The sequence below is a fragment of the Crocodylus siamensis genome, chromosome 13, assembly GCF_052110815.1.
Source record: "Crocodylus siamensis isolate JL-2025a chromosome 13, ASM5211081v1, whole genome shotgun sequence".
Classification (NCBI taxonomy): domain Eukaryota; kingdom Metazoa; phylum Chordata; order Crocodylia; family Crocodylidae; genus Crocodylus; species Crocodylus siamensis.
In genome coordinates this window covers 4,487,922-4,511,741 of record NC_143407.1, presented here as the reverse complement: position 1 = coordinate 4,511,741, position 23,820 = coordinate 4,487,922, and the positions used below count along the sequence as shown (strand labels likewise).

The following is a 23,820-nucleotide window of genomic DNA, read 5'->3' as shown; positions in this document are numbered from 1 at the left end:
AATTGTTTCCAATAGTGGTCAGAACATAGCAAGAATTTTGACTAGATTTAGAAAGAGAAACACCGACGTTTTTATAAAGACTTTAATGAAAAAAAACCCATTCAAATGACAGTTATCTAATGAAGCGGGGAAGTCTAATATAAGGATATGGGAGGGCAGGGGAGGTGCTTTCAAAGGACGCCGTCAGCTGAAGTTTCTTTTAGACGCATAACTAGCTGGTATTACTAGCACCTCAAAACTCAGTCTGTATCTCTCTTTAAAAAAAAAAAAAGAAAGAAAGAAAAAAAAAACCCACTCACGTTAGACAACGTGAACAGACTAGTTGGTTTCACTTTCCAGTTCCATGCATATGATATCTGAGTTTAAGCCCCCCAACCCTGCAGGAAAAAAGTTCAAAAGCCACTGAGTTAAAACTGATCGGAAAAGTTATTCTTAGCTCTTTGTAGAAACATTAAACAAATCCCACACCCAAGGGTTACTGATCTGTGACGGTGCCCCTTTATGTGACTGTTTGCAGTCTCTACAGTTTGACAGCCTCTTACCCCAATGTACTTACACCCACTTCTCAAATATCTAGACTCATGGATCGATTTGTGGTTTAAAAAACCATGTTCAACAATATGATCTGTTATAAAAATAAACACTCCACAGACAAATTACATAAAGCAAAGCACCAGTTTCTACAGCTCAAAAGCTTCCAGCATGTTACAGTTTCTTCGCTTCCCTCCCCAGGCCTGGCTCCTCAGTTTAAATGGTCTGCTGTACATTAGGGTTCATCACGTTCAGAAGTCAAATCAGGCGCCACTGCCCCTGTACAAAACAGTCCTCCATTTCCTGATAGATGCATGGTGCTGAGAGGGAGCACGCTCAAAACAATTACCTATCCTCCCACTCCTCCCAGGACAGCAGTAACACTCAAGAATATACAGGATTCCCCCTCCCACACAGGTGGTTCTGCTTTTACATATCATCCCACACTGTGATTTATTAACAACTTCCCAACTGCCTCGTACTGAAATTCTTCCCACCCCGAATTAATCCCAAAACCCAACCCATCTTGGGAAAGGAGGAGGAAGGGGGGGGGGGGAAAAAACCAAAACCAAACAAGACACCTCCTGCCTCCCCCCAAATCCTCCAACCCAACAAAAACTGCTCTTAATGGGCATCTTGACATTTTTTATGCTGAACTCATGTCCAATGGATTTCAATAAATTCATTTATTTCAACCAAATAGCCTTTAGTATGGAACTTCCAAACCTGACTGGAAAAAAAAAAAAGGTTTGAGCCTTTGCTGACTGGACTTCATGACTAGTTAAAAACCTGACCATTTATATGCAACTGCAAAAAAATGCTGTAGTGCAGATCTAGAAGCAGAATGCACACATGGATGTAAAGGATGGTAGTGGTAAGCTGCCATTTTGGGGGCCAGACCAGGACAGGATGCTGAATTAGTGCATTTCTGGAGTAAGTCTATTTCTGTACGTGGCAATGCTCCAAAGCTACACCGACGTAGTAGCTCAGAATCTATTTCAGGTCCTGAATTCTACTGACACAACTACCCCCAACCCCACCCTGATTCGTTTTGTTCATCGTTTTCAAAGCCTTTTCGCAGGAATGAATTTTTATGCTCCTTGAAGCATGGACTCACTCCCACCCCCCACCTACGGAGAGAGACTCTACAACTCATCTTCACAGAATTAAAATGCTTGAACACAAATGGATTCAAAAAGGACACTTAAAAAATTAGAAGTCTACAGCTACTGGAAAATGCTGAATTCATCTCAAAAAACAAACAAACGAACAAAAAAAAAAAAAAGAATTAAAAAGTTAGCCATCACAATTTTCTTCAACCTGCAGAAACATGAGCTGCTATATTTCCAACTGAAGGGGGAAATCCAGGGACCACAAGTGTTCCTGGACTACTAGCATTTAGTGTTTGTGTGGACTACCAAAACACAATCTAGAGAAATGGTTAAAAAAAAATCCAAAACAGAAGTGTGTAGCATCTACACAGCGTTCAGGTCGCGACACAAGCGCCATGTACCCAGTTGCGTGGGTCGTTAGGCCTGAACACAAGTAGAGCGACAGTTTACTACAGGGCCACAGTTTCCAGGCATGAGAACTTGGAGCCCAGAGACTCGAATCAGGAACGTAAGACAAAAGTCCAAACGCTGCATTTCCAGGTTTCGGGTCTATATCATAGCCTGAACATTAGTTTGTTTGAAAAAAGAGCCACTTGATAGAAACTACAAAATGCACACCCTTCAGAACGAATCTGGTCCAGCAGGTGAAGTTCAGACAATTAAAAAGACACTCAGCCGACTGACCAGATCAACCAGAGGTGTTCTATTCTTCAAGAAATCCTTGTACATTTAAGAGCAAACTACCCAATAGACAAGAACAGCTTAAACCGGGTATATCTGTGTTTTGTATTGAGAGCAGCTATCTGTATGGACCAAAGAGATTCATGGAAGAGTATGTTACCAAAAAAGCAAACACATGCACAACAGCCAAACAGCTGAACATTTAGAACTTGGCCATTTAATTTTTTCCTATGTTACCTGATAATTACTGGACTATGTCTGAGAAAAGACTGTAACAGACATTTTGCTCTCCCGATTTTTGGAAGGAAAGGAAGATTACATTCATTTCTCAGTTCAGACTGTTATACATCACAGTCCAGCCTGAAGCTGTACTGCAAAGTTAAACCCCTAAAAATAGAGATTTGCAGTGAGAACATCGATAGTCCTTAGTAGAACAGTAATGTTAGTCTAATTGAAAAGTGTATTAGAGAACTGTTTACCTTGGCTTATATAATTTACCAGCCTCCAAAATCCCCTGCTACAATTCATGCAAGACAGCTATTTAACTGCTATTAGAATTTCACTGTCTTAGGCTCCAGAGGCTATTCAGCCAACGGTCCTCCCAGATCATCCTAGTGCACCTCACCTAAAAGGCTTTCTAAAATCCAATAGGATTAAAAATACAATAGCACATGAACCAGAAATCCAACTCTCTAGCTGCCGTACGTTATCTTCAAGAGGCTGGTTTCAGCACAATTATAAAATTCACTTTGCTGACTAAAGAGGTTATGACTCAAGCCTCTCAGCTATGAAACAGCAGTGTGCAAGATACAGAAAGCATAAAGAGTAAAACAGGTGGCAAGTCCAGTTTTTTGTTTTTTAAATAACTCCAACAACAAATACTGCAGCCCCTGTATCAAGGTTTAAAGACCAAAAGCCTGTTTATTTGTATAGATTTAATACAAAAAAAAGAGGGGGAGATATGGCTGCTTTGTTAAAAGCATCTCAGTGCCACTGCATACACTTCAAGTGCCCTGCATTTGGTGGAAACATCTTGCTTGTCGCACACCACAGCCCTGCTGCACTGACACTAAATCCTTGCTCCCTCCCACCTGCATCCAAGCAGTCCTCTGGTTCCTCCCATCTCAGCAATGTTTTTTCCTTTTTTTCTTTTTTTTTCTTTTTTAACTTTGGGAGAAGAACATTGACCAACAGTGAAGAGCAAACACAATGGTGTGGGAACAGCATGAACAACACTCCCCTACTGTGGGCAAGAAGGGAGAAGAAATGAAGTGGTAGTGGGGCGATGTTCTAGACTGGTAGGAATCGACCATCCAACACTGCAGCTGGATAGGCTGAGGTTGACTACATAGCCTTTCTGCGGACAGATGAAGGGAGAGGAGAGAAGAGAAACACTTAAGCATGACTCATGGGATCTGAGACTGACTGCGGCTTAACAGGAATCCATCCCTTCACATTTATAAAAGAGTGTGCCTCACCCTCACTACATACCTAACTTTTGTAGGCTTATCTTTACTTTTTCCTTTAGCTACTTATTCCAAAAAGAAAATCCCTACAAAACATAAAGACGACCAGGATTTAGAGAGTGTTTTGTTTTAAATTTCTCTTCCATACTCTGCCAAACTACATCCAGCCATTGAAAAATGACAGGAGTAATGGCTATGAACAGCTGACAGGTTGCAGGGGGAAAGCCAAACAAACGCTGAAGGGGACAATTCAATCCGGAAAGAAGCAAGGGTATAGCATCCCGGTAAGATGGATCATTTCCAAAGAAAGTCACAAAGTGGACTGGCTATCTATTTCAAGTCCCCTATACACTGTCTATGAAACGGTCGCATCAACCCAAGCAGCTTAGAACATGGGTTGTTAAGGTGTATCTGGAATACACAACTGAAACTTGTGTGAACCTATTTTTTTTAGGGAACTTATATCAACAGAAATGTATTCGACAACAGATTTAGGTGGCTATTTTCTTTGTACTCAAATAAGGAAATGGAATTTTGAAAGATCTTTTCAAACTTTGGGATCTCTAGTCTATCTAATTATTTAAGGTTTCTGAGTGTCAGCCTTAAATCTTATTGCTTCACAACTGCAGTATCCATTCAAAAAAAAAAATCTTTAAGTGGTCCATTAATTTGTTTTAAATGGCTTTCATGTTTGATTGGGTAAGGGAGAATGGAATGGCCAATAGAGAACAGTGATTTCAAAATACTACTGTGTAAGGGTTTTCTCTTTTAAAAAAAGGATACTGTATTGAACAGCTGAAAGTAAGAGACAGCAATCAAAGCCCATGAGTCAAGCCACAGCCAAAACCGTGTTCTACCCCTAAGTATGTTTTCTTTTCCTTTTTTTTTTTTTTTTTTAAACAAAATTCTCTCCAAGCTTCCATTTAATCTTCACCAGAGGGTGCTTCATCTTCAGACTCTTCATCCCCCGACTTCTCTGGTGGAGGACTGGCTGACTTTTTCTTTTCTGGGGGACTTTCAGGCTCCTCATCCTCATCTTTGGGGGAAGGAGTCTTCTCTTTTGATGCCTTTGAACCTGGGGGCCGGCCTGCCTTCCCTTTGCCTTTCACTGGACTGGGTGTCACTAAAAGAAGAAAAGCCCATAAAGCCAGTGATGAGGTACTGTTAACAAACAAAATAAATTCACAAAGTTTTACACAAATAGAATATTCTAGGAGATGGATGCATTTACACCAAATCTTGTCCTGATTATCTTTTGAAAGATTTTTGTAAACATTCAAGATGACCAAGAGCACTCTGTGAATGCAGAATTATTGCTTCTCAGCCTCTTGTGGGCTCAGATGAAGTGATGCCATAGCCAAACTAAGTGAAATGAACAATGAGAAACTGGCAATTACTGAAGCAGGAAAGTGGTTCCAAAAGCAGGCAAGGATAGGAAAAAGCAGCAAGTATGGTAATGAAAGTGCCTGCAAAAAGAGCCAAAGCAACTCAAACCTTCGTTTTTGAATAGAACTGAACCCCAAATTCTGAAGGATTTTTTTTTTTTGGGGGGGGGGGGGGGAGGTATATGTTGGAGATTAAACTCCAACAAGAAAGTTTTGCAAAGGATACTTCAAAGTTATTTAATTGTGACATAATAAAAATAGTGGCATTCAAGACAGAAAAAAAGCTGAATTCTACAGTATGCATCTGAACCTTAATCTTGTAGTAGGAACTGTAAGGTCCTTGGGGCCCAACTTAAAGTTAGTATTAGCATATATGTAATGCAGTTACTACATGTTTCAATTACTCTACAGACAACTTTGCACTGGATTTATACTTGGCCCGTATTAAAAAAGGAAAAGCAGCCCCCTCCCAAAAAAATACTTTTCTACACAACTGGAAGTGTTTGAGAAAAGCCAAGACTGAGCACAATTCTAAAATGTATTCTATGGCTATGAAATGCACAGGATGTCATTATGATGGTGCAGTATTTTATGGTTGCAAAGATAGGTTTCTGAAATGAAAGTACTTCCAGGTATTTATAAAAATTTGTTGAGAAGCTTCCTTCAGATCAAATATTTTCAGCCCAGAAGAGTGACTAAAAAGCATTTTCATTAAATTTGTATCTACACACATACGTCTTCAGATATACACGTAACAGGGAGGCAATTAAAGCTTGTCAATTCCAAACATCCCCTACTTCAGAACAAAAGACTCTAAACAAAGGACTGGAAGCCAAATATTCCAAGTTCTCATCTTGACAGATGCACTGCCTTTGGGTGATTCATACCGGCAACCCTCCCACACAACCCCCCGGCAAATTTCCCTATTATTAAAACAGGCTTATTTCTTACTTAAGTAACAGAGCATTTGTGACCATTAATTCTAAAATCATAATAATAACTATGCCTTTTTAAGCCTCCAGAAAAGTAATTAAAATCTTTGCGTTATTGCCCATTAAAATATGTCACTGGTAGAAGACTGAAATTTCAGTCCATAACCTGATCCTTACAGTCCTTAAATATTCATTTTTAAAGCAAGCTACTTTCCCTCACCTGTAGCCTTTAGCCTAGGCTTGGGCATTTTCTTTTCTTTCCTCTCTGGCTTGGATTTCTTGGCCACCTTCTTATTCTTCTTTTTTGAACTGCCATAGTCGCTATCATCATCATCTTCCACGAGAAAGTCTTCATCACTGCCAGAATCTTCTGAAGCGACAAGGAAAGAAGTGTTTGTAAAAGAGCTCTTTCTACTCACCTGAAATGGACTTACTGCCAAGAGAGAAATGGTCCAGCAATTATTGGGAGGAACAGGCAGTCTAAGACACTGGCTTTGCAAGTTACTACTTACTTGGATGGACTTAGGAGAGTCACCTCATCATCGTGCTTTCGTTTTTCTCTTCACGAAGCATTTTCTAGCAAAGGACTTAGTAGCATTTGTAGAGATAACAAGCAAGCCTCACCACTAAGAACCGGTAAGTGCTCCAAGGCCCTCAAAAGTACCAAGTGCCAACTGCATTCCATTTCAGAATGCCCACAAAATAACTGCTCAAGATACTTAAGTGACTTCTGCATTACAACTCTTCCTTTTATTCTTAAGCCAACCAACTGCAGGATTACTTTCATGTTAGGTAGCAAATGAAGTTTCGCTGCCTTTAATCACTCCTCTTTGAGCAATGAGCTCTTCCATCTTATAGTAAAGGGTGCAGAAGCCACTCTGAAACTAAGCCAGTGCCCCACCACACATGGAATGGCAGGAAGCAGCAAGACGCAGGGGCAGGCAATTATTTCGGGCGGATCTTTCATTTTTAAACACAGAGCTTGTAGTTCTTTTTTAAAAATCAGAGAAAACCAGGACCCCTGCTGATGAACAATACAATACTTACACGCACCAAATACCCAAACTAACTGCATCAAGTTTTGTGGGTTGGCCAAAGTTAATGCATGCCCTCAGGTATCCCAACAATGCACTAGTTCATATCATACTACCTTCAACCTCTTGTACACTGTCATTAGTCCTCCTCTACTTACTCTCTTGGAATTGTGCCTCTTCATCTTCCTGCTCCTCTTCCTCGCTGCCTACATCATCCATGAGCATCTCCCGTTGCTTGGAAGCTGCTTTAGATGCTGCCTGCCGTTGCTGACGCACATTTTTGTGGTCTTCTTTCTCATCCTCACTGTCCTCTGTAAGACAAAATCTCCAAGTTACAATGAAGGTACAATACATAACATGTTTTCCTTGCCTGGAATAGAGGATGGGGGAGGAGGAGGGTTGGAGAGAAACAGTAAAGAGGCTTGCTATAACAACTGGTTATTTGAATGTGATCAGATTAATCCCATTTTAAACACGTGGTGCGAGATGCCTTAACTTAACGAGGGCTCATCTACTAACCAGACAAATTAATACACTTTTTCACAACAGCCCAAGCACTGTTCCAATCCATAGTCATGATCCATTTCCCATGGAGCAGGATGCTGTTTAGTGACAAAGTACATTTAGAAGCCTTTAGAATAAAAAAGTGTTATAAAAATCTATAGCACCAAGAAGCATAAATTTAGATAACGTGTGCTGCAAAGGAGACTAGAACAGGGAACAGATGTTTGCCATGCAGTGACTGAACCATTTGAGTCAAGATATTCAATGCTGCACTATGCTAACTTGACACAGAATATTTTACAGCCAGGATAAACACAGGAGACATATTATTCTGGAGCAGAATAAGAGAGTGTGTGTGTGTGTGGGGGGGGGGGGCCTAAATGATCTCTTAGCTAAAATTATTGCAACTTAACTAAGCTAGCACACCCAACTAAAAAAAGTTAAGCCTCCATTCCAGCACCCTGGTGGCAAGCTATCAGGGAGCTACCTCGTGGTACAACAGCCAAAGAGGATGGCCATCACTGTGCTAGACAGTCCAGTCAAGGAATGATTCTATATACTAAGTAACTATCCCTGGACTCTCTCCCCCACAAAAAAACAAATTTGCAGTTTAGGTCTAAAAAGACCAGGGCCATAAAACAGAAGTTTCAAACTTATGATTTAAGGAGCACAGGGAACAAAGCACAAGTAATCTGCAAGTGGGAGGAAAAAAAATATATATTGGTTCACAAGTGCTTCTGATTTGGGCTTCTGGTCCTTCAGCATTAGATCAACATCAATGCCAATTTAATGCTGGGTCTCTCTATCAGCCACATACCTAACATGTTTACAGATAAATAATTATGTTGCTTAACCTGCAGGCCTTTTCCTGGATTTGGAGGCTCTCTTGTTCTTTTCGGGTTTGGCCTTTTTTCCTTTTTTGTTTTTCTGAGAGCTCTCATAGTCACTGTCAGCTTTGCCATCATCTGCTTCTAAGTCATCGTCCTCACTGCCAAAATCTTCATCTGGGAGGAAATGGTGAGAAAATACAAGTCTCTCAGATACCTCTCAAGGGAACAAACTGATTGGAGCCACAAGGGGGAGCAACAGATTAACATACTTTCAACCAGGGAGACAAAGGATTATACCAGCAATATGTCACAAGGGAAATAATTCTGCTAATCTAGTCTCTGGCTGGAAATTGCAGAAGGAATAGTTATGATGCAATGACAGAGCTACGTATTATGCACACTGCTTTGGCTAGCATCATTTGTCCCCTTTTAATAACCCAATGGGCCCTTATTAAAAATTACATTGATAAGGGCCAACTACCTGCTGAATGAGACTCATCTTTCTTGGTCTTCACATCTTTCTCTTCTGAATCCTCACTGTAAAGAGAAAGAGAAAGTTACAGTCTACAGAGTGATAATACTTGAATACAAAGACAAAATCCAAAGATCAAATTGGTCTAGTCTTGTGACAGCTTAGTGAATAGGTAACTGTATGGACACTGCTACCTTATGCTTCAAAAATGCTTCAAAAAACAAACAAAAACTTTACTAGCAAGTATGGTTGTGAAGACAGCATACAAGTCATCAACCAAGTTCTTGTCAACAGATTCTAATAGCTGAATAGCTCATGAAACATGAACTACAAAATTCAGCTCCAAATTTAATTCTGAAATCTAAAGTTATAACTGAAATGGATGAAAACGCTGCCGTTGGATTACAGTTTACAACAGAGTCTTTATGAACAGCTATGTAATCCATAATCTAACCCAGATTAGCCCACCTATTAATTGAGATGTACAAGCTTTATGTCCACGTTCACAAGCCCTGTTATTAAGCAAAGTCTGCACCTAAGAATCACAGAAGGAATTGCCAAAGACAGACTTAATGTGCTCCCCTCTCATACAAACTCCGCCTCTCCTTCTCATACCTCAGGAGCCGAAGTCCCAGAAACCATATTAATAGTGTTCTGCAGACTTACAGCTCCCTTGGACAGCTTCCAGGTAATTACCTAGAAATTAAAATTTGCATTCAATCTCAGTGTAAATCCTCTGTGCTGCAGGATAATCGTCCATTTAAAATGGCACCATGTCCTTCTTTCCAACCAAAAGCCTACACTCACAAAATCCTTAAGACTATCAGCTGAAATCACATTTCCTGTGTAAACCCAACCCAATTTCTTGGGGTTCTCATCACCATGTGAGATGATCAGACAACTCAGGTCTGTAAGAATGTAATCAAAATCATAATGCTGAGGTCACAAGATAAAAAGTGAATGGAATGTGAGTAAGGACTAAGGGGCTGACGTGATCTGGGAGATCCACATCCTTGCTACTAACTTCTCAGTAAAGAGAGGGTGCATACACACATCTGAGTCTTAGCTGCATGGACAGGGGATCACCCTCTGGGTAAGATTTCTTCACACTTGCTAGAGTTCCATAAGAGTCCATTATTATACAAAAACTTTAAAGACCCCCCCCCCCCCCCGTGTAATGAAGTACTTGCACTTTAGCCTGTGGTTACCAAAATGTCAAGTACCTTAGGTGAATGTTGGGCTTTCATAAATAACAAAGGGTTTTAGTTACCTGTCCTCTTGAGAATTCTTTCCAGGCCGCCTCTTATTTTTAGCCTCTCGAGGAGATGAGCGGATTTTCTTAGCGGGAGGAGCTGAATCTCTTCCATAATCTTCATCTAGACAATACAATAGAGGAAATGGTTTTGAAATGCATTGCACTATAATTTACAGCCAATTAGGATATAGCTGAAGAGGTAATGCTTTGAAGTTACCAACACATATCATTTTAGAGGGTGTCAAAACAACAGGTGGTCCAAAGGAATAGTTTTCAAAACTTAAAAACCAAATTTACAAAATGACATGCAATCAACCTGCCCATCTATCTGCAAACAACAGGCTGGGATATACTATGCCAACAAATTTGACATAGATACGTTGCCATAACTATTGCAGGAAAAACGTCATGGCTAGAGGAGCGTTGATCCTAATTTTATGGTTAATGAGAAACTTGCATTTAGCTTTAGATTTGCCACACAAAGCCATTACAAACATTGAGGTCGTGCCTTAACTCCTGGTAGTCCTGATAAAAACAAGTACTCTATACAGAGATGCTGAGACCTGTGTTCTTATGATGAAGGAACTAGATATAGATATATGGTCTTTTAAAAGTTAAATCGTTTCAACTACTAAATTATGCACAACGTGCTAATAACCTGCAATGTAGTATGGCAGTTAAGAACTATGCATGTTTTGTTTCCCCTAATTATCAATACAACCTCATTTGCCAGACAATAAGTAGCAGCACATCTACTTTCCAAGAACATAAAACATTCTCCATATGGCTTCCAAAAAAAATGGTAATTCATGTGGAATACACAAAGAATTAAGGAATGATTCATAGAATTGTGTGGTGCAATACAATTTAATATAACCTAAAATTGGCTGCAGCAAAGTACAAAAGTAGTAGTCTCAGAGGCACTCTGCCAATAACGAACCAAAAAAGATGACAGTTGCTGTCAATGCAATGGCCTTTAGGCACTGTCAAAGCCTAGGTATTAAGTAACAGTATATATGTTTAAAATCTTAATGGTTTATTTAATAGAATACATACATATCTCTGAATAACGCACTTGCGTTTTGAAACGCATATCAAGAATAAAGAGCCGCTAAGTGGAAGCAGTAACTTCTATTCTTTTAAATTAAAATCGTAACTAAAAACAGAATGCATTTATTAACGTGTAGGTTGTATTACACAACTAAGCAGACTATACATCCTTGTAACCCGAGAACATTTATTTGGATTTTGCTTAAAGGGCAAAATTCTTTGAATCATCCATTGCTGCACCTTTCATGACTCACTATGCAATTTGACAGGGTCAATGAAAGCTCAGTAGCATCATTGCCCTTAGCTAATACTGCAGCCTCTAAATTTTAGATTATTCATCCCTTATTACCACGTAGCACAGGAATGAAGTGTGAATTCTTGAAAAAGGCAATAAAAGGGAGATAGATAGATAGATATATTAAATAAAACACTGAATTTAGACAACTTTTTACTTCACTAGACATGAAAGTATTAACTGTGTTTTTTCTAAAAAGAAAAAAAGTAAGCTTACCGGCATCATCTGATTCCTGAAACTGTGAGTAATCGACCACCTTCCTGTTCCTATTTAAGAAAAAAAGGGAGGGGGAGATTACAAATCTGCAAGTTTCAGAAACTGAACTTTTTTCCACAACTAGCATGAAAACACCATCCCCTAGTTTGATGCAGAAATCAAAAGGTCTTTGAAGGCCATCACCTACCAGTACTTCCCCCCTCACCCACCAAGGCAGCCCCAAGAACGCTTTCCTAAGAACTAAGACATCTATGTCTTAGACATCAAATAAAGGCAGTGTCACTATGTTCCAACAATTTATAGTGGAGCTATTAAAATTTAAATCGAACATTCACTCATCAAAAAGCACATCATAAAACTTGAAGCTTCTATTGCAACTCGGAATCCATCACAATCGTTATGTGGAAGTGTCCCAAACAGCATTCTTTCTGCAGGTGAAGAATGCAATTTACAGCCACTTTCTTATTTGTATATTCAGATCTTTTAATATTATATGAAATTCAGGAAGATGTCTTAACTGAGCACACTCCATCATCATTCTTGATTTTAAATCCCTGCTGGCAACCCAAAACATCACCCGAGTTTCATTACTTAGCACTCCCACCATAAACACACCCCCTGCTGATAGCTCAGAAACTGTCTGGTCAATAACGTATTAAATATTACTTCCTACCTCTCACTGCTGAGACTATAGGTGCCTCCTAATACTTTACTAATAACAAATATATTCAGAAGTTGAACTTGTTTAGACTGGGGTTTTTGTTGTTTGTTTTTAAGGCAAACACACGCCCCTCTTTAAAACCAGCTTTAAGTCCCTGTGCGTCTTCCCAAACTAAAATACCAGATGGTCTTCACAAAGGGGCATCAAAACAGACTTGGGAATCTAGCTGCAGAATGAGCAGATTAATTTGCAAAGATGACAGCATCATGCTCACGTGTCTCATTATTGGAGACTTGTTAGGACAGGCAAGGATTGCTCGCACAAAAGTTTCCCACGTGGCATTTGCTATTCTTTTCACAAAATTAAGCCACCTCAAACTGACTTTGTAAAGACAACAGCCAGGAGGAAAGAGTTACACATCATTAAAATAAAAAGACAATTACAAAAAACCTTTTTACAATACTTACAATGACATTTTAAAGACATCAAGTCAAATACAGGATTTTCCACATTAGGAAATGTATGGTCATTTAAACGTGACCAGAAAAAGCAGGAGAGGGGAGAGGAACGATGCCTTTATTCCTTTAACACCCCTATTTTAAAAAGTTTTACTTGAACAGCTTTCTTCCTTTTTAACTGTCAGAGGTGGACAAAAAACTGAATCTTCCAATCACTATAACAACTATAGTCAACACACAAAACTAACCCATGAATATGAATAAAACCACCCCAAAACCAAAAAAACCCTCATTTTCTTTTCATGCTTAACATCTCAACCTTCAGTAGTCTGGTAACAATACTGAGAAACCACTGGTTTTCACCCATACACCCTGCCACCACACAAGGCACACTTGGTTTTTGAAAGGCAGAATGAAGAAAAAGATCTTTCCTTAAAAATATTAGTACACAGCAGCCTAGCCTGCTCTTTGGGCTATTGCTGTGGAGCAAGTGCAGCTTTAAGCCTCTGCTCCAAGAAAGCAAGAGTACTGAAAAAACTCCTATGACTGTGTTTTCTCCCTTACAATGAGTACCTCAATTTCTTGCAGCTGGTTTGTTGGAAAAATGGTGCGTTTTGTATGCTACGAAGTATGGCAGTTATTAAAACTGAGGGCATTAAAAATTCAAGATAATCACCAACACCACCTCATCAAGCAAAGTCGTGGTTGGAGGTCTCTTTGTTGAAGGCACACTTGTAATGCATCAATAGAAGTCCCCTTCCCAATATTCACTCCTACAATATCACCACTTGTTCCCTCACTCTCCAAAGACGCTACTCTCCAGAGCCCCAGGAGAAAGGTTTTTTTGGAAACAAGCTTTCCTAGTTCTCTGCTCATACTCTAACCAACAAAACACCAGCAAATGCAGCACAAGGCCAATAAGAAAGAGAGAAGAAAAAAGATTTAAATACTTCAAGCACTATAGCTTACCCGTCTACTAAAATGTATTTGATTTTTAAAAAAAAGGGCAATTAGTCACAGCATCTAACTACAGGCAATATAGCTAGCTAATATAACAGATTATTACTGAACAGACAACCTAAGAGATGCTTTATTTGTCTAGAAAGAGTTTGATTTACTAAATTTAAGTTACAAATGTAAGTCTGAAGAGTTATACAAAAACACATGGAAATCTCATTAATTATTATGATCCACATTAGTCCTATTTATTTTTGTGACAAAACGTTACTACTTTTTACTCCAAATAGCCTTTGTAGAACCAATAAAAGCAGGCAAGTGTGCAGTGGATTCAGTTCTGGCTCATAAAACATTGCTAATGACATTCAGCTGCTGGGCCTGATTTTAATCTTAGTACTACTAGTGATCTAGCCATGTATAAATCGGGGTGGGGGGAGAAGAGGGATCCTTTGACAAGGAGCAAGTAGAAAAATCCATCTCATCATTCTAGAAAGGATCACCTGTCTATTGACAATCACTGCAAATTTCAGACAACGAAGAACTTATCCCCACCTAGCAAAGGTATGGTGGGGATATCACTTTCTGCAGGTGAGAAAAGTGAGGAAGAGATTCAGTAACTTGTCCAACACCACACTTCAGAAATCAGCACTGTGCTTCAATCCAGCACTTGTAGTACAACTCTTTCCCTCCCTCCTACATCACAGAACAATGCAACACCATTTAACATGCACTTCCCAGAAGTAACCTACACTTTGAGATTAATGGTGTGCATTCTTGACACAACTGATTGCTGGAAGGATACTCCTAAATTATGCTGTTGCTTTTTGGCTATCAATTCCTTTGCAACATTTTCTATGCTTCCCTTTTCCACAGACGCCTGAATTCATGGTTTCCAGAAACAGCCTGAGAGAGAGAGGAAGTAACATAATTAAATTACTTGAGCCTTAAGCCAACCCTCTTGAAAAAAATGAAAGAAGATTCAAGAGGTGGACAGCCATTAGATTTCTGGAGGCTGAATCCCATCCAATTTTCAGGGAGGAGCAAGAAGGGATTAAAATGCAGCTGCAATATAAAATAGACTGCCCACTCATCTGTGGTCTGAATGTTTTAAACAGTAAGTTAAGGAATACAAACACTGACAGTACTTGTTGAGTAGTGTAGAGGTCAGGCCAGAGAAACCTCAAATTTTAAGTCCTGTTCCAACAGTTAGCCTGAAGTGCCTTGCTTAGAAATGGGTTAAAGACTGATCTTTTCCAATCCTTTACAAAGGTATATTTAGCGCACACGCCTCTTATTTCTGTATGCACTTTCTATTTACTCAAAAACCAAGGGTAAATTTTGCTGTCTATTCACTCGACCAACTTCAAATACAATTGTCTTCATACTTCACCTGATCTATTCAGCAAGATAAAGTGTTTATCCTACAGTTTATAAGCAATAAGCTGTTAAAAGGATTTCACCTAGCTTATTAATGTTGGTAGAGCATTATACGCTATAAAGAACTGAAAATGCAAAATGCTCTCAGGTAAAATATTAGTGAAAACTTTCTAGCATCCTTCCTCCTCCTAAGCACTATACCCTACATGTTGGGCTGGTAAGCTAGTCCCTGCTGTGCTCTGATTACCTTGTCTACAGGAATATTGATTTTTATACCAAGTGCCATAAAAATCACTATGGCAGTAGACAACTGTATAGAGAAAGCTGCTCCTTTTTTCTCTTGCAGGACAAAGGAAAACAAATGACTACACAGAGATGAGAGCAGTGACGAAAAGATAAGAAACTTCTCGAAAGAATCTTCCCAAGTGGGGGGGGCAGGCAACACTATGAGCATCTGACAGCCACTTAACTAAAATCTTTGTTTCTACTACCCAAATTCCAATAAACGCTATTCTTGGGTCTGACCTTCATTCTAGGCTCAACACTCACTCCACTTGTGGCCCTCCACCACATTCTGCTTAACTAAGCTCGTGAGTGTACAATGTCTAATGGCCATAGGGTATTTTCACCCTTTCCCTCAGCACTGCTAGGAGCTGCACAGCTCAGCTGAAGCAGCAAATAAAAATCTTCCCATATAGCGCAACATTTCAGGCTCAACACCTGTTACTGGGTGTTTGCTGTTCTACCAAAAGTCACTTCAGTGAAGAATCAGATGTTTCTACAGTCTATACTTGCCATTTCTGTCAATCAAGGATGCCTCGCTTACCAGTAACAGACACTGAGCACTGTTCAGAGAGACGGACAAGAAAATAAAGTATTTGTTAAACTCCATGAGAATGAACATACAAGGAAGGCAATCTCACAATCACAACTGGAGTTGATGCAATTTGATTTCAGTTTAAAAAATTTAAGCATATAAGAAAATTTACGAAGATGCATTTCGTTTGAATAAAAGGAAGAAAATACAGAGGGATCCCAAAAGCAGGTGTTAAAGAACCAGAAACCAATCTGATACTTTTGAAGTTGTACAAGAACAACATGCATGAGGGTGCCGAGCCCTAAAACTAAAATCTTGGTGCCCCTCAGATTACTAGGCATGTGTTTAAGAAACTTTTGTCTATGACAGGAAGACTGTACTAACACACTTAAAATTCTAGCAAGTTGGCTGGATTTTCAGCGTCATTTGACTGGTAGTACCACGTTCAGCAAATAAGGCCTCATATTAATGGAGTATCATATTAATACATTAACTCGCATATGCATTAAGAAATAGCTCAAGAGGGCAGCATGAATACAGCCAATTATTTATCTTTATTTTCACCAGGTACTTAACCTCAAGGAAGTTCTGCTAGAATATTCTGACAGATGTGAAGTATACAGTCCATATTAAAGACCAAAAAGATTACAATAGAAAGAACAGGCCACAAGCTGGAGAAGGAGTGCAATGGGGCAAGAAAAACCAAGTCCTTGAAGGGGGCAGAAGCGGAAACAGTAATTTACTATACTGCCTTAAAATTTCGTAACAAAGAAAACCTTATTTCTTAAGTGAGCATTAGTAGAAACACTGAGGAATATCCTAGCTGATGTCAGAAGAGGAGAGACAAATGAGAGAACAAGACACCAAGTAGCTTGCAAAAAAGATAGTCAAAGTACTATAAAACAGGAGTGCTAAACTAACAGTTAAACTGAAATATTTACAAGAGTATAGCTGGCATTTCCTCCTTGTATGCTGCTGCTTTTCTAGATGCCACTGAAATTTGAGTTCATTGGTAAACATGCGGGTGGTTGGTTTCACTTTCTTGTTTCCACCACCTCCTCTTAAGTGGAAGAGAACATTTCCATTTACAAGGTTAAATTCTTTGGCAGGTTTTTTTGTTTTTTTTTTTTTAAACACCTTGAAAAATCTGTACGCATAAGTCTTAAAAAATTCTATAAAACAGCCTTCATACTATCTTGGTCTGTTATTAAATACACACCAACTTATAACAATGCATCCACATTTAAAACACTTGTTTTAGGCAAGTAGCTGCCAGAAAGGTACTGAGGTACTGCAAGGGTGCCATAGGGTACCACAGAACATTAGCACCACCACTCAGTGAGCTAACAGCTACTCATGACAAATCCAGAGATTTCAAAGAAGAATCCAGTGTGAAAACACAATCTGACCTGTCATAGTCTTGAGTTATTTGCAAAAGAACTGCGCTATTGTTTTTCAGTAGTCAAACAATCAAGTAGAAGCTGAGAACTGACATTTTCTGGTGGGCAAAGAGGGGAGGAGGGGACTTGAGTAGCAAGGTTGAGGACCACTGACTGCACTGTTAGTTCCTTTACAAAAATGGCACACCTCTTCTTGCACAAGAGACCCACCAGCTAGAGACCCCCAGTTACAGGTCGTCACTGGTTTAGGTTTGCTCTTAGTCTTACAGGGTTTTGGAGTTATGCAATCTACAGTTCTCAGGATACACATGGCTCACAACTGCATAATACCATCAAGCAATTTATACAGCCCTGTACCCATCCTCCATTTGAACTTATTCCACAGAACATTTTTAGGATACAGTAAGGAAATATTGTGGAGGAAAAGGAAGCAGGTAAGAGAGGGCACACTGACTTTCAGCCACATGTCCTGTTTGGTGGTTCGTTTTCAGTACGCTATGTCACTTGCCTCTAACACTTTGCTTCTCTTTGGATTGCAAATCCCTCAGAGGAGGGATCATGTTTTTTCTCCTATTTGGAAAGGATCTAGTATATTCTGGACACTATTAGAAATAAATAACCCCATGCTGAACGGCTAATGCACAAAGGGCCAACACAAGGGAAAGTGGTGGCTGTGAAGTCACAAGCATACGTTTTCAAGAATCATGTCACCAGACACTCACGTTGCCCAAGCAGCATGTTGATAATGAAACAGGTTACATCCAGATTTGACATTCATGCCTGACATTCATAGATGAATAAGCCAACACATAGATGAAAAAGAGTACACAACAACACCTATCAGTTTGGTATGAGTACTAGGGATGTGTGAAATGGGGCCAATTTGGATTCGGCCTGAACCGGGGACAGTGATTCAATTCAACTGAATCTGAAGATTCAATGCCGATTCGGAGAATTAGCAATTCGGCCATAGACTCAGCTTTAAATGTTTTTTCTACATACCTTGAGATACCAGGGGCAGCATGTGAATGCTGTGAAGGTGGGGCGAATGGAGCGTCCCACAGGAGTGCGGGGGGACCTGGATGTCCCCCAGACCCAGGAGGCACCAGTCACTGGGGGCTCCCCAGCATGCTCCTTGGCAGACCCAGAAATGCTGCTGGTCCACTTCCAGGTCTCCTGCCAAATGCACTGGGGACCCCACCCCGCTGCAGTACACTCCAGGCGCCCTAGCATCACAGCATTCACGAGCCACCTGATACCCTGAGGTACGTAGAAAAAAAAACATTTAAAGCTGCGTCTATGCCCGAATCACAGGATCTTTTTGAATCTCTCCGAATCAATTCGGAGGGGTCCGATTTGATTCGGAGAGATTAACGTGTCCTCCGATTCAATCTGGAGATTCGGCCACCGAACTGGGCCAAATTGAATCAGGGACCAAAGCTCCGCACAGCCCTAACGCGCACCACCTTGTCAGTATACACAAAACACCAAGTCTAAAGGTAATGGGTACTGCTGAAAAGAAACTAAGACCAGAAAAATGTATTGCATAAAATATATTTTACAACAATTTATGATAAATATGCACCAAGTACCAGAATATTACTACCATAAATACTAGATTTCCTTCATACACTTAGAAATAGCCATATTTGCAGAGCCCACTACAGAGTCCTTCCTTTTTCCTATCCAAGATATCCCACTGATGATGATCACTTCACAGCTGCAGAACTTTTAGCATTTTTTGCTCTCAATTCTCACCTTTTGCAAGAGATGCCAGAAAGGTCTTGGTTGGGGCAAGAAAAATTACTCTCAATCCATGACAAAAGAACATGAGGTCTGGAGGGTTTGTGTTTTTTTGTTTGTTTTTTGTTTTTTTTTAAAATCAGGGCATTGGGTGGGCAGGGAAAGAGGATGTCACATACCACATAGACAGAGCCAATTTTTTAAAGTAAATTTTAGTGCTGGATTCAGTCTGAGACCAAAGTCCTCTGCTTATCAGCAAAATAAAGTAGTAAGGGAAGCTCCTCTTCAATAGCCCAGTGTTGCTTATCCCAAATTTCTAGTTAGGATGGTATTTTAAATGAATGGACATTTTACTCATGTCTGCAAAGCCACAAAACACGGCAACAACATTCCACCCCGCACAACCTTGGCTAACTCGATTCCACGTCTTTCCTCACTATTGCTGGCTAATGACAAATTAAGACGCCCAAACTCTGTGACAAATCACACCTATTGCAAACCCAAAGCTTTAAAAATATGGCAAGTTCTTCAACTAACTGAGCAAAAGGACCAATCTGCAGGTAGTCTCTTATTAACACACTACTAAACTCAGACATTTCATTTTGATGGAGACCAGAGCCTGTCTACAGACGGTAACTAGTGTCGCATCTTTCACAACTGTGAATGGTAGTCTAATCTTTGGTTACAGAATGAATGTTACCATATTTAAACAAACAAGCCAACTTTTAGAAACCACATTTAAAGACTGGACACTTCTTGTTTTACCTGTAGTCAGCAGACCTGTAGTCCACGGGTGACAATTGGGTTAGGGCCAGAACATATCTTAACTCTCCCACTGAGCACCAAGTCATATTGTGTTCTAAAACACAGGTATTGTCATTCAAGACTGGACCACTAGTCCATTTGATCCAGTATCTTACTTTGTATAAAAGCCCAAAACTAATTCTTTAATAGGATACAAGAAAGCCTATAAGGCAGAGGCAACTCAGTGCTTCAGTGGCAACCCCCTCAACCCCCACCCCTCATGCACACATCCTCTGTATCAGACCTGACCTATAAGCTTTATTACCACCTACTTTGGCATGCAAAGATTATAAATATTATTGGTCAAAACTGGTCAGTCAGGAAAACTACAGATTTAATTAGTTGACAGGCATAACGGATGTCTCTCTCTGAGCGGATAGTATACAGTTTTATGAAAGCATGTCTTGCAGGTCAGAAAACTGTTAAAAACAAAAACAAACTCGAATCCTATTGCCATTTGTAAAATATGCATTTTATTATTCACAGCTCATTTAATATTCACCATTGTAAAAATTCACATTCACCAACACAAAACTCTGAGATGCCATAAGAGCAAACATCTTCTCTGTCCTACCAGGAGTTAACCTAGAAGGAACTCAGTTACTCCATTGACAAGAAAATATAGGTAAGTGTCCACCTGGTAAAAGACTTACAAGCTTTTCAGCAAAATCACTGTAATTCAACAATGCATTTTAGACTCCCCATAAACTCCATCCTGGTACAGGCCCGAGTTCAAAACTGTTGCACACACACACACTAAGAGCCACTGCCACGCACGCACACACACACAGAGCCACCTCCTCTGTCATGCACGCGCAAAGAGCCCCGTCCTGGCACGCATGCACGCACACACACACACACTATGCGCCCCTCCTCGCGCACGCACTAGGCGCGCCCCCTCCTCGCACGCGCGCACTAGCGCACACTAAGCGCGCCCCTCCTCGCACGCGCGCGCACTAGCGCACACTAAGCGCGCCCCCTCCTCGCACGCGCGCACTAGCGCACACTAAGCGCCCCCCGCACGCGCGCGTGCACTAGCGCACACTAAGCGCCCCTCCACACGCGCACTAGCGCACACTAAGCGCCCCTCCACACGCGCGCGCACTAGCGCACACTAAGCGCCCCTCCGCACGCGCGCACTAAGCGCCCCTCCTCGCGCGCGCACTAGCGCACACTAAGCACCCCCTCCTCGCGCGCACTAGCGCACCCCCTCGCGCGCGCACACTAGCGCGCCCCCTCCTCGCGCGCGCACACTAGCGCACACTAAGCGCCCCCTCCGCACGCGCGCACACTAGCGCACACTAAGCGCCCCCTCTGCACGCGCGCACTAAGCGCCCCTCCTCGCGCGCGCACTAGCGCACACTAAGCACCCCCTCGCGCGCGCACACTAGCGCGCCCCCTCCTCGCGCGCGCACACTAGCGCACACTAAGCGCCCCCTCCGCACGCGCGCACACTAGCGCACACTAAGCGCCCCCTCCGCACGCGCGCACTAAGCGCCCCTCCTCGCGCGCGCTAGCGCACACTAAGCACCCCCTCCGCACGCGCGCGCTAGCGCACACTAAGCGCCCCCTTCGCGCGTGCACTAGCGCACACTAAGCACCCCCTCCTCCCGCGCGCGCACTAGCGCGCCCCCTCCTCGCGCGCGCACACTAGCGCGCACTAGCGCGCCCCCTCCTCGCGCGCGCACACTAGCGCGCACTAGCGCGCCCCCTCCTCGCGCGCGCACACTAGCGCGCCCCCTCCTCGCGCGCGCACACTAGCGCGCCCCCTCCTCGCGCGCGCACACTAGCGCGCACTAAGCGCCCCTCCTCGCGCGCGCACACTAGCGCGCACTAAGCGCCCCGTCCTCGCGCGCGCACTAAGAGCCACCTCCTCGCACACGCACACACACTAAGAGCCACCTCCTCGCACACGCACACACTCTCACACTAAGAGCCACCTCCTTGCACGCACTCTGCAAACCAGAGGGGTGTGCTCGGCTCGGCTGCGCTGCCACCAGCACGGGGCGGCTCCCGCTGACTCCTCCCCCCAACGTGGTGCAGGCTGTACGCTGCGCGCCCCGCGCCTCCCCAGCGCGCTGCGACCCCGCCGCCCGGCCTGGCCCGGCCCGGCCCGACCCGCGCGCCCCAACCCAGGAAGCGGCCCGCGCCGCTCGCCCCCCCGCCCCGCCCCGCCGGCTCCTCCCCCGCCCATAACGCGGCCCGGCGAGCTGAAGTGGGTCAGGCCGGGCCCGGCCCCTGCGCTGCGCTGCGCACCGCTCGTCCCGGCCCGCACGCGTGCCGCCGGGTGCCCACACTCCTCCCCCAGGAAGCACGCGGCCGTCGCGCAGCTCCTCCACCCGCCCCCCACAGGCCTCTCGGCCAGGCCGCGCTGACCACGGCCTCGGCCCGGGGCGCTCCGGCGGTCCAGGGCCTGCCTCACCTGACGGGCCTGGACATGGCGCGCGGCCGAGGCGGGGCCGAGCCGGGCGGCGTCGGCTGCGGGGAAAAACGGCGAGTGCGGAGCGGGCGACGGCGCCGTCCCCTCCCCCCGCGAGCGAGCAAGCGAGCCTGCCTAGGCTCGGCTAGGCCCCGCGCCTCCGCCGCTGCTGCCGCCGCTGCGGTCTGCTGCAGTGCTGTGCGCCCCGGGACCGTGTCCCCGCTCGCAGCGCCCTCGGCCTTGCTCGCCGCCGCTCTTCGTTCCCCCCCGCAAAATGGTCGCACTTCGCCCGAACCGAGGGGATGTGCCGAGCGGAGGGGCGGTGCAACCTAGCCCGCTGGCGCCTCCTCCTCCTCCTCCCATTGGCCGGCGAGGGCGGGCCGCCTGGTGCCATTGGCCCGTTCGAACCATCACGGGCCGAAGGCCCCGCCCCCGCCGCCCAGCGGGGCGGGGGGAGAGGACGCCCCACACTCAAGCTGCTATGAGAGAGCGGCGGATAACAGCGAGCGAGAGGCAGCCCGCCGTCGGTGGCGGCAGATTCGCCAAGCTCCGGCCCGGCCGCGGGGCTCCGGGGCAGCGGGGCGCGCCCGAAGGAACCCGCGGGCAAAGGCGAGGCGGGGAGGCACCCCAGCTTTTTTTTCGGGGGGCGCCGGGAGTCGCCAGCGGAGTCCGGATCCGCAGATTCGCCGCTCAGGGCCTGGCTTGGATTTTGGAGGGAAAACGCAGGCGAGCTGGCTCACCCACGCAGTGCTCCCGCCGGTCCCCCGCTCCCAACCTCGGCCTCGGCTCCCCTCAGGGAGCCAGGGCGTGCCGGCCCGAGGCGCCAGGCCCAGCAGCATCCCTGCCCTAGCCTGGCACCCGTGTCACAGGCCCTTGGGCTACTCCTTTTGCCTGCCATCGCCGCCAAGTCCTGCTGCCCCAGGCCGCATGAGAAGGAAGGGGAGCCTAAGACAGCAGCAATGTTGCTCCCCTTAAAAAAAAAAATAATAATAATAATAATCACTGGGGAAAAACGCAGGGCAAGCAGCACCTCTTGGGCCTGCTGTCAACAACACCCCAGCCGCTCCCATCCGAGACCAGGAAGTCACTATTAAGTTGGTACCCTTCTTTCAGACACCATCAGATGCCACCTTCCAAATCCATGAGCTGCTGTGAGCTTTTCCCTCAGAGAAGGGGCCCTTCGGGCTCATCGTGTAGTTTGAACATCCAAAATTAGACAGTACGGTGCATCCAACCTGGAAGGATTGAAGCCGGGTTGCTGTAGCAGCGACTTTCGAGTTGGTCAGATAGCTGCACACAGGAGATGCCTTGGGAAAGTAGTCACCGTTGTCCTAAATTATTTTTATCCGACCGTCACTTTTAAAGGTGACTTTACAGTCTGCGATGCGACTTCTTTCTCCACCTGCGGTCTTCAGGTGTGA

General features: G+C 43.7%; 1 protein-coding gene across 2 annotated transcripts; it reads right to left on the bottom strand.

The window, feature by feature from the left end:
* Window positions 1–247: 247 nt before the first annotated feature.
* Window positions 248–22,714, bottom strand: NUCKS1 (nuclear casein kinase and cyclin dependent kinase substrate 1). 2 transcript variants are annotated; one of them, XM_090025209.1, is made up of 8 exons: window positions 22,403–22,711; window positions 11,764–11,813; window positions 10,218–10,323; window positions 8,957–9,012; window positions 8,500–8,649; window positions 7,300–7,452; window positions 6,328–6,477; window positions 248–4,913 (listed from the first exon to the last, which is right to left on the bottom strand). In XM_090025209.1, exons 1-8 carry the CDS (start codon window positions 22,417–22,419, stop codon window positions 4,714–4,716), a joined length of 882 nt encoding a protein of 293 aa, XP_089881335.1. In that variant the 5' UTR covers window positions 22,420–22,711; the 3' UTR covers window positions 248–4,713. The 2 variants fall into 2 exon arrangements, with proteins under 2 accessions (XP_089881335.1, XP_089881336.1); XM_090025210.1 differs by lacking the exon at window positions 8,500–8,649 and having other exon boundaries at window positions 22,403–22,714.
* Between the last annotated feature and the right edge of the window lie 1,106 nt (window positions 22,715–23,820).

What these genes read in the sequence shown, in the direction of transcription:
- NUCKS1 (XM_090025209.1), bottom strand. An exon ending in TCAGGAATCAGATGATGCCG is followed by an intron (nt 10,324 to 11,763) that starts GTAAGCTTACTT and finishes TGTATTGTCTAG; the next exon opens with ATGAAGATTATGGAAGAGAT. An exon ending in AGATGAGTCTCATTCAGCAG is followed by an intron (nt 8,650 to 8,956) that starts GTAGTTGGCCCT and finishes ATTTCCTCCCAG; the next exon opens with ATGAAGATTTTGGCAGTGAG.